The 11,828-nt window shown below is 34.9% G+C and overlaps 1 protein-coding gene across 1 annotated transcript; it reads right to left on the bottom strand.

Annotated features, from left to right (window-relative positions):
- Positions 1–1,751: 1,751 nt before the first annotated feature.
- Positions 1,752–5,215, bottom strand: CYCD1;1 (CYCLIN D1;1). The gene is made up of 6 exons (XM_086231666.1): positions 4,740–5,215; positions 4,299–4,385; positions 3,692–3,790; positions 3,376–3,577; positions 3,126–3,256; positions 1,752–3,023 (listed from the first exon to the last, which is right to left on the bottom strand). Exons 1-6 carry the CDS (start codon positions 4,986–4,988, stop codon positions 2,775–2,777), a joined length of 1,017 nt encoding a protein of 338 aa, XP_086087792.1. The 5' UTR covers positions 4,989–5,215; the 3' UTR covers positions 1,752–2,774.
- Positions 5,216–11,828: the final 6,613 nt, after the last annotated feature.

Below are 11,828 nucleotides of genomic sequence, written 5' to 3' on the forward strand. Positions count from 1 at the left end.
ATTGTAGTATAATTTCTCTAAAAAAAATTCAATTAAGTCACAACTTAACTGTGACTGTCTCACAACTTAGATGTGACTGTCATTTAGTCATAACTAAATTTGAAGTTGTAAGTGTCGTACAGTCACAACTAAATGTTAAGTTGAGATTACATTAACAAATTTTCAAGATAATATCAAAGCCTTAAGGGCAATTTTGTCAAAATCTTATAAATTTTAACTAACACTCATCATATGTGGGTCAAAGGATAAAAATGTCAAATGAAAAAGGCTCAAATCAAAGGGGCCAACATATTTGTGACCTAATCTAAAAAACTACATTTAAATTTAGTTGTTCAATTGAAATATTATATGGTCTTCATGCTATACTAAAAAATTATGAAAATTTAGTATTTAATCCTAATTTTCTATAAATTATAATTTGCTCAAATAATATATATACCCTCTGTCGGGGATCCGTGACTAAATGACAGGGTCATAGTTGGGCTTTTCCTATTTGTACTGTAGAAGCTGTAAGTACTGAACTAACGCAACTTTTCAAGAGCCTAGCTTGGCTTTTTCCCATAATATCTCACTCAATGTATCCACTATCCACTGTACCAGATCAGCTGCATGTTTAATATGTTATGTTAATTATTTACATGATATATCATATATATATATATATAAAGAAACTTTAGCTTTAAAACTAAAATCCCTTCTCATTTTAGATTCTGTACGTACAAACTACAATCAATAAAACAAGTTGAGGTGAAATATGAGGCAGAGTTTGTCTGATATCTGGGGCCTGGGGGGGTACGTTGTTAGAACAGCCATGGGTTGGTCACGAGAGGCGTTTAATTATATATTATAATTAATTAAAGAGTGGCACTATTGCCACAAGCCATTGCTATTTGTCCATCCATCTTATTTTCACTCTTACAAATTTTTGTAAAAAAATAAATTTATTCATCACACCCCCGTTATTCCCAAACTGTCCCTATCCCCTCCTCCTCCTCCTCCTCCTCCTTCTCCATCCCTTTCCCCTATTCTTTATAAACTGTGATTCACCTCTTATAAAGAATAGAAAAGATCTTCTTTTCAAAATAATTGTCCAATCAAATTGGATGAAACGTACAAGTAGTACTCGATTTCAATTACATTTCTAAATTATCCTAAATTAATGAAAAGATAAATATTCTTGCTGAAGTTAGTAAGCAATGGGTGTAGTGATTAAAAGTTTATATATCCATGAGCTCAATTAAATTCTTACAATTTTGTAAAAGAAAGTGTTGAAAGTGGTCAATTCATGTTTCTGTACTCTTAGCACTTGTGTTCTATCGGGCAGCCTTAGATTTTTTTTTTTTTTTTTCTGTTAATATGTCTTTTTTAGTAAATTTATTAAAGAGAAAAATTATAAAATTATATAAAAAAAATAGAAAAATAAGACAGATAGATGAAAATAACACTACTCTTAATTAAATTATAAGGAGAGTGAGTCATATATATTCACTGTCCATGAACCCTCTTAATTTATTGCTCGGGGGACCAGCTGAGAGTACGTACTGGCCTAATTGATCCATCACCTTGCTCAGCAGGACTTAAAAAGTTCTTTGTATACGCAGTAATAAAACAAAGCACCAAGCTACAAAGTGTCTGTTCTCAATCAGGTGCCATGCACAGAAAGAAAGAGAGAGAGAGAGAGAGAGAGAGAGAGAGAGAGAGAGAGAGAGAGAGAGAGAGAGAGAGAGAGAGAGAGAGAGTAATGAAAGAGATAAAGAAATCTTTATATTATTTTATTGATGATGAATCTCAAATACAACACGCATGAGAAGGGCCCCAAAGACCCTTAAGGCCAAACTTTAGGCCATGATGAAGATTCAAGAGGTTTCTCCCCTTAAATTTTTCTTTTTTCTTTAAATAAACAAATCAAATAAAAAATGAAAGTGTAAGCACGTGTGAGCATCCAGCACCACCCGTGCGAGTTCCAGTATATGGGTTAGGCCCCACCTGGTGGCCAATAAAAGAGGCAATTCCCGCCAAAAATGCACACATAAACATTAAACAGGTCATGTGGTGCCCCGCACGCACCGAGTGCGAGAACACACATGCCACTCACTCACAGTCACTCATCAAAGTCTTATATATGGAATTTGGATCGATCACTTCCAGCGGTAGTATGAGTTTGGTTAATTTTCCCATCAAAAGAGACCGACGCAGAAGTTGAGGCAATGATGCAGCCTAGATTATGAGAAGCTTGACTTGTAAAGATATATATATATCCCATGATCATCGAGTAGCTCAAACTTTAAGGTCCAATCGATCCCCAATTTTGCCAACCTTACTATTCACACTTGTTTTTATTGTTTTCATGCATGTCCCACCAACTACATTCAACAATCAATTTGGCCTTTGAATTCAATCCGCCACTCCTTTCACACTACTCCATGACTCCACTATTAAAAACATATTTATAGCTCTCTCTTTCCGTGGCTAGCTTTCTCATCATCTCACACCAAGATATTACCAAACCCCCCTCCCTTGGGAATCTGCAAAGCCATTATTAATCAATGAATAATGGCAATGCCTACCAAGCAAAATAATCTAATCTCCAAAGTCCAAACTCACCAAACTCTCTCATACATACATTATATACTATACTATAATAATCTACACAAAAGCTCTCTCAAGTCAATTTTAATCTCAAAACCCTCCAAAAAAAATATTGAGGTTTCTAGACAACTTGGACCACCCTCCATTTTTGTTTTCCTTTATTTATTCCCCCTCACTTCCCTAGCTTACTCGGAGTTTCCTTTGTCATCATCTACCCATAAGCAGTTATTTAATTTCCTCCTTTTATATGATGATGATGATGATAATGAGAATGAGAATGACGAGGATGAGTCAGTAGTGCTAGTACCAGACCTCATTCTGGCCCGACCCGTAACCCGAAGCTGTGGTACTAACACATTCATCTGCGACTTTTTATTCTGACTGTTTTCAACCACAAGTTCTTGCATTAATCGGTAGCATCCGATTATTTTCTCCTGCAAAAATATATACATCCATCAGATATATTTGGAAATTTCAAAATTACAATTTGTCATTGAATATTAGCCCAATTGAAATCAGAACAACTGCATGCTTACTTTGCTTAGTCCATCACACCATGATTCGGCATGTTCAGGATTTTCAAGAGACAAATTAGGGATTTCATTCGCTGCAGAAAGTATTGCTGCCGCAGCAATGCATGATGGCCAATATTCAAGAAAGCTGGCTTCTGTACATGCACGCACATTATTAACAACAAATAAGACCCGCTAATTAATTATAGACATGCACTGTAATTAGAGAACCCATTTGGCTTTTGTACGTAATTGTAAATTATCTACTACGTACCTTGGATATTGGATAGTATGATTTCAGTGGCCCGTGAAATCAGAAAGCCAAAGAAAGTTGCTGTTGGATCGAGCTTGCATGCAAAGAAATCGATGAAGCTGAAGGGTGTGATGGATCGTAGCCTCCAATCCAAAACACTTAGCACCAGAAGCTCCATCCTACGGATTGTTCTGGGTTCGAAGATAAATTTGGCACCTTCAACCTATATATTACACATTTATTAGTGACATATATATATATATATATTGCTAGCTAGCATCAATGTCCTAAAACTTTCAAGCGAATTATTAATGTAGGCTTATATATAGATATATACCTGCAGATCCAACAGCGAAGGAACCAGAGGTTCCTCCATCTTAGCAGCTAATGACAAGCAAGCAACACATAAAAGTTGCATCGGCCACCCATTTGCTTGCTGAAACAATAAACAAAGAAAAAAATACTATTAGTAAAATTTAACATTGCTATAACTATCTGCACGTGAAATGCACGTGTCAAGAAAAAATTAACAGATATAAGGAAAATGCTTATTGTATCAAATTGATAAAAGGCGTATACTTTTTATACTGTAGTTATTATAAAGTCAAGCACACAATTAACAAAATCAACATGTTGGCAGCTTAATTAGAGCTAGGATCATAATTGCGCCATCCCATCCCCATGACCTTTATAATAATAATAATAATAATAATAATAATAATAATAAAATAGTACGTACGTACACCGAATCACCTACAGTGCAGATTGTACAGTCGACTTCTAATCCCATACATAATATGAGCTACTTTTGGTCCATAAATTCACATACGTTTGAAAAGTCAAATACAATTACAACTTAGAATAGTCAAAAAGATAATAATTAGTTAAGAAAATTTTAATCATCCACATCGTTTGGTTTAAACGGTAACGGAGACTAGATTTACCGGCAATCGGCGGGAGTACAAGAACCGATCCAAGTAGTTGACGGACAGATACGCCGTCAGTGGTTGAAACCCATAGTAACTTTGGACCTGCAAAACCATAACACACACACACTTGATATTAATTGTAAGGAAACTAATTAATCTAATGTGCGCCGCCAGTATATATCTGAATCTCAAACTTTTCCTATAACTAGTCTAGATCCGGCGGCTGATATAGCACCCCCGGCGCTCGTTAGCATAGCAGAAGACGCTAAGATTAATAGATCTGACGCGCGCACGCGCGCATGTGTTTTGAGTTAGTTGAGTGACGATATATAAGCGCGCGAGTATATAATTAACAGACACGAAAAGGTTCAAAATGGCATTAAGGTAATAACCGTGAAGTTGGTGTCCGATTCTCGAAATCTGGAAGGGGCTAGAGAAAAGGCGTGGAATATTTACCTTAAGAATCCATGCAACAGAGTCGGCTCTGGCGGCGATGTCGAGCGAGTGATCGGACTGAAAGCGAGCCAAGTAATCGAAGCCAGGCACGAAGTTGCGCTCGTCCTCTATGAATCCGGCGATGGATTCCTCGCTGCACGCCGGAGATTCCATGTCCGACAAGCATTCCGGCGACTCTCCGGACAGGATTCCGGAGGAGTCCTCGCAGCAAAGTAGGTCGGAGAAGCAGTCCGAGCTCGAAACTGACATGATCGTCGTCGTCGTCTCCGATAGTACGCATTCATTCTCTTCCCATCGCTTTTCGTCGGAATATGACCGGAGAAGTCGCCGGAATGCGTCTCTGTGTAATATATTTATATATATATAGAGAGAGAGAGAGAGAGTCAGTGAGAGAGGGAAGATGAATAGCAGAATGGGTGATGAGTGGAGTGTGAGTGAGAGAGAGATGAGTAGACAGTCTAGACTTGAGATTTTGATTTGCGATTCTATCTGTTTCGTTGGATATAAATATGAGGTGCTGTATTTATTTATTTATTTGTTTGTTTGTTTGTTTGTGTTTTTAGGTTAAAGTTTCGAGGCTAGAAATGGAAAATAATTGGACTTTCATTTTCCCGTTTTTGGAGGAAATATTACGTTAAGACTTAAGAGTGCGTGATGGCCACTGGAGTTTCATCACCTCACACGCGGGATCCCTTTGTATAATTTTTTTTTTTTTTGGTACAAATGGGCCAAATCCCTTTGTATAATTTACATACAAACAGAGTGATGCCACGTGGCCCATTGCCAGATTTGTTGAAATTAATATATGTAATTTAATAATAAAATTTAGATATTTTCATATTTTAATTTTATATTACTTCTTGTTTCTTTGCTTTCATTTTCTGCTTACTTTAGAGTGAGGAAAAGAAATATACAAAACTTAAAGTGGGAAGATGATCGACTATCCAATTGATGTTTTTGCTTTATTTCTATTAATTGTCCTACGCTCTAAAACTTATTATTTTATAATTTTTGAATAATGTAAATAGGTCAAATTATTTATTTATATATAATTAGGTTGGATTTATCCTATCTAACTTAATTAAGTTCAATCACGGGTCAATTCGAGCTTGATGCAACCCCCATTCCCCAACTTATGACTTGTGGGCTCTGGTTCGGGTTTTGCCCCTCATGAAAGATGAGTTTACACTCCCTTTTAAGTATTAACATATATAAATTAAAATAAGGAAAATATATTAAGGATTTAACAAAGTTGCTAAATGAAGGGGGATACATAATAATATGACTAAATTATGGTTTTGATTTTGTAGTTTGAGATAGTTTATTGTCTTAATTTTGGTGTTTAACCGACTGTTTAATAACTTGTTGACTTATTGTATTAAAACTAATCGTTAAGTGTAATAAGTGCCATTAGTACTCAAAATTTGTCCATCAATAAACAAAACTTTTTTTTGTTATGTATGAAGGAATCACAAGTTGAAACTAACATAATCCTAATCCTAACCCTACTCTACTCTACCCATTCTAACCATTTAGACTAATTCCAATAACTTCAATAAAACAATACCCAAAAATTTATATTACATATATAGATTCCCACAATACATATTAAAAAAGATATGTGACCATACATATAAGTAGTTAAGTACCTACATCGGAATATAAAATAATTATTTAACAAAAGTTTATAGGTGTAGACCGTGTAGCTTCTCCTTCATATTTTATATATAGTTGTAATATTGTATTGATTTCATGACATAAAATTTCCTCCATTGTTGGCATTCAATAATGAAAGTTGTGGATCCATTGACTAGATACTATATATGGTCAAGGCGTACTTATGTTGATTTGAGTGTTCATGTCAGATGGTGAATTTCAAGAAGATACAATAATTACATGTATGACTCTGTATATATCTGCATGTGCATTAAGGAAATGTGTGACCATCTTCTATTTTATTACCATCACTTACTTGTATAATAATTTTAAAAGTTCATTGATTTTAATTATTAAATTTTAATAATTTTTTAATTTAATTATTAAAATTAAATAATATTTTAAATTAAGTACTAGTTAAAAAGTTAAACAAAATAATAAAATAAAAAGTATTAAAATTTACAAATATTACATCATATGCCACTACAATAAAAATAAAAATAAAAATAATAATGTTACATCACAAATATTACATTAATTTATACTATATCATATTAAAAAAAATCAATCCAGTCACAACTTAACTGTGACTGTCTTGATAAATTAAAAGAGACAACTCACACCACTATACTATATATTATTTTGAGTAAAAATATTGTTTTGACCTCTATTTATACTATATTGTAGTATAATTTCTCTAAAAAAAAAAAATCAATTAAGTCACAACTTAACTGTGACTGTTTCACAACTTAAATGTGACTGTCGTTCAGTCACAACTAAATTTGAAGTTGTGAGTGTCGTAAAGTCACAACTAAATGTGAAGTTCAGATTATATTAGTAAATTTTCAATATAATATAAAAGCCTCAAGGGCAATTTTGTCAAAACATTATAAATTTTAACTAACACTCATCATATGCGGGCCAACGGATAAAAATGTCAAATGAAAAAGACTCAAATCAAAGAGGCCAACATATTTGTGACCTAATCTAAAAAACTACATTTAAATTTGGTGTTCAATTGAAAATTATATAGTTTTCATGTTATACTAAAAAAATTATTAAAATTTGATATTTAATCTTAATTTTTTATAATTTCAAATTAGTATTTACAAAATTTAAATAAAGGGTTAATTACAATTTAGTACCTCAACTTTACCTCCTATTTCAAGTTAGTACCTCAAGTTTAAAAAGTTTCAATTTCATACATCAACTTCCATTTTGTCACAATTTCATACCTCCGTTACTACTACCGTTAGGAAGTCCGTTATCCGCCTACGTGGCGCTGACGTGGCGCACGCTGACCCAATCACTAAGTGTTGACTTGATTTTTAATAATTTCCATGTGGCAGAATAATAATAAAAAAAGAATAAAATATTTAAAAATTAATTAAAATATAAAAAATTGAATTAAAAAAAACACAACCCTCATCCCCTCCCCCAGCCCGACCCACCCCCTTCCCCCTCCCCCTCCCTGCAACCCATCCCCTCACCACAACCCAACCCTGCCGGTAACCTCTTCTCTCTCTCTCTCTCTCTCTCTCTCTCTCTCTCTCTCTCTCTCTCTCCTCATCCTCCTTGGCCGCGATGACGATATGTTGTCTCTCTCCCCCGATGCCACTACCATGTTCGAGATCTTCCTCCCGAACCATCGCCAGTCGTTCCCTTTGTTCGGCGGCAGCGTCACCTCGAGTCAGAGACGGCGGCGTAGTGGTCCACTGCCTCTGCGAAACTCTAGAGAAACACCAGGTGGTTGTGGTCGGCTTCTCGTTTCGCCACTGTGACGATCGTCCAGCATCATCCAGCAGAAATTGAGAAAAAAATAAAAAATAAAAAAAATACCCATCTCGCCCAGCAACCCAAAATAAAATGGAAAAACCCCATGATCTAGATCTTGAATAAAACGAAGAACACTGCATCGGTAACCAAGATCAACCCCAAAACCATTCTCTTATCATTTTTGCCCATTTATGTCTTTTTCTTCATTTTTTGAGGGGTTTCTTCAATTTAATGTAATTTTTTTATCTTTTATCAAAAATTGTTATTTTTGTTGGATGAATTTTGATGGGTTTGAATTGTTTGGGTGTACTGCCAATTTGGAAGCTTGGAAGCACAGAGGGGGAGGGGCTGGGTTGTGGGGAGGGGATGGGTTGCAGGGGAGGGGAGGGGAGGGGAGGGGAGGGGAGGGGATGGGTTGCAGGGAGGGGAGGGGAGGGGATGGGTTGCAGGGGAGGGGTTGGGTTGCGGGGAGGGGAGGGGAGGGGAGGGGATGGGTTGCAGGGAGGGGGAGGGGGAGGGGTGGGTCGGGCTGGGGGGAGGGGATGGGGGTTGTGTTTTTGACCAAAAAAAATGGGGGTTGTTTTTTAATTCAATTTTTTATATTTTAATTAATTTTTAAATATTTTATTCTTTTTTTATTATTATTCTGCCACATGGAAATTATTAAAAATCAAGTCAACACTTAGTGATTGGGTCAGCGTGCGCCACGTCAGCGCTACGTAGGCGGATAACGGACTTCCTAACGGTAGTAGTAACGGAGGTATGAAATTGTGACAAAATGGAAGTTGATGTATGAAATTGAAACTTTTTAAACTTGAGGTACTAACTTGAAATAGGAGGTAAAGTTGAGGTACTAAATTGTAATTAACCCTTAAATAAATCATCAATGTTCTTTAGCTTAAAGCTTTGTCTGATTAAGGGTACACAGTGATATATAATGGTATTCGAGTGGTGATTAAAAGGGATCGTGCATCGATCTCATCGCTCAAAGTTTTGTACATTTTGTGAGTTACCAAAACTTTGGTAACTTTTGGTGGAGCAGCAGCACGGCACGATTTAACATATTGAACTGATGAAAAGATTGTGGATTATTTTATATATTAAATAGAAGAAAATAAAGAGAAAAGCAAAAAGTAAATCGTTTCTCTCGTGATATGATTTAACAGTTTGAACTCTTAAAAGTTGCATGTAGAAAGAATGTGAAAAACTTTCCAATTAGAAGTGAAATTATTAAATTACCTTTTCATGTCTCTTTTTTTGGCCATGAAATTACCTTTTCATGTTGACGATGACAAAACCGTCCGATCCAAATTCCAAAACCATGTGTGTGGATAATTTTATGGGTTTAGTGAAATGGTAGTGCTTGAGAGATCATCTATTAGTAATAGAGGTGAGATTCACCAATATAAATGAGGCACACTTTTATTAAAGAGATGGTACACTAAATGGTACAAAGAAATAATATTTTTAACATTTTTCTTAATAACTGAAGGATGCTTTCAAAAGTAAGATAATGTTGAATACAGTATGTAGACTATGTAGTGACCTCTCACATTATTGATCACTCTTCAAATCGAAATTTACTTGCAAACAGCCAGGTAATCAAATTGGTGGGCTGGCCTAACCCGACCAATTAAAATTTAATTTAGTCCATTAAAGTCGAATTATGCGGGTTATGGATCAAATAGACAAATACATGATTTAATCATGATTCATGACCCTTGTTAATTGCGAGTACGATCTCTAACGAGTCGGGTTACAGGATCTGTGTTATGGCCCGCTGGTTATAAGTAATTGGCCAATAGATGTGAAACGTAGAAAGAAAATGTATGTGTGCCCTTGAACATAAGCTATTAAGGTCATTTGACATTTATAGTAGAGAAAACCTCCATTAAAGCTACAAATATTTGGTGCACTCACAGTGGATAATGACCATCCTAAAGACATAAACTGCATCAGGTGGTTGGAATATGTACTGTGTTCCTCAACTAGACATAAATGAAAATTTGACTCCTGCACATCCAACATATGGTGGGTAGTTTGGACATTAAATGATTCATATGACATATATCTAGTAGAGACTTGGGAGACATTGGCACCTAAAGCAGGTTTTTGATAGTACATGTTGTGAGGAGGGGATTCAGTAATGAGCTTAGGGTGCCTCAATTATTAGATTGTGATGAATCACTCTCAATCTTCTTCTTTTTTTTTTCTTGGTGAGAAATCTCTATCTTTCATTTATTAAATAGGAAACCAAAGGATGTTAAAGCCCCAAATTTAGAAAAATCAACAAAACTCATGAGATTGTGAATGTGTGCATTGCAATGACCATATATATTGCCCACTATCAATGTCGCTCTCAAAACCATATATGGTTCCATCATCATCATCATCACCATGTGGTACTGTTTCTATAATGACTGTCTAATTGCCATAATCTAATTGTACGTTCTTCATCCCGTTCGAATATTTACAGATTGATACATCGAGTTAATTACACTTACACCCTCTGAGATTTATCGTCTTTTCACATACACCATCTGGGGTTTCAATAATTACACATACACCCCCTGAGGTTTCAAAACTGTTGCATATAACCCCCTATAGTGAGACGAAAAATGATGATAAATTATGCAAAAAAGCATGCTAAGGGGTTAAATGGCCTAATAAGATTACTCAAGGTGTAAAATCCAACCTCAATACAAATATTTTCTTTTTTATTTATTTATTTATTTTTTCTTGTAGGGGGTTATATGCAATAGTTTTGAAACTTCAGAAAGTGTATGTGTAATTATTGAAACCCCAGGGAGCGTATGTGAAAAGACGATAAATTTAGTGTAAGTATAATTAACTCTTGATACATCTGATCGAACATTAAAACTAAAAGTTTTCCAAATTTACAAATTTTTGACTTTTCAAATTTATAGGTGCTTTTAAATATTTATACTATATAAATGCATGGTAAATTTTTTTATATTTTTATAAGAGAGATGAAATTAAGTAGATATTTTTTTTTTTTTTTATTATTGGAAAATGATAATCGTTTGAGGACTGTTAGGTGGTGAATTTGAAGAGTCTTCGACATTGGGAGGAAGTCTAGTGATGGGCACAGCATGGTTCCATATGCAGGTAGATATGAATTTAGTTCACGATCCTATTTGCCATGGGCCAACAGCACTGACGAGCCAGCTCCTAAAATTCAACAACTCAGTTCTGTAGAGTAGCCTCCTAGCCTATCCAAAATAATACAAGCCTGGACTTATTCATTTTACTATGTTTTATCATTATTATATGCTTTCTCATGATTAAAGTTTGTCGGTTTAGCATTACTCAATTAATTTAGTCCACTAAGAATTTGTGTTCGATGATGATCAGACGTGTTTGCATGTTATATAAATGTTAGATGAATGCTTGAGTCCTCATATTTGAGGATTCATTTTGTCTTCATAGTCAATCAAATGAGCTTTATTATAAGAGAAAAAAAAGAATTGAAATAGTAAATTCTATCATAAATTCATTTGATTAGCTATGAGGACAAATTTAATCCTCAAAGGAGGATCCAAACATTACTCTACATATTATATTACACACAAACTTCTTATAAAATTACTTGTTGAGAAATTTTATGGTAAAACCACTGCATTTAATTAACATAGT

Source organism: Dryas octopetala, chromosome 2 (assembly GCF_963921425.1).
Source record: "Dryas octopetala chromosome 2, drDryOcto1.1, whole genome shotgun sequence".
Taxonomy (NCBI): domain Eukaryota; kingdom Viridiplantae; phylum Streptophyta; class Magnoliopsida; order Rosales; family Rosaceae; genus Dryas; species Dryas octopetala.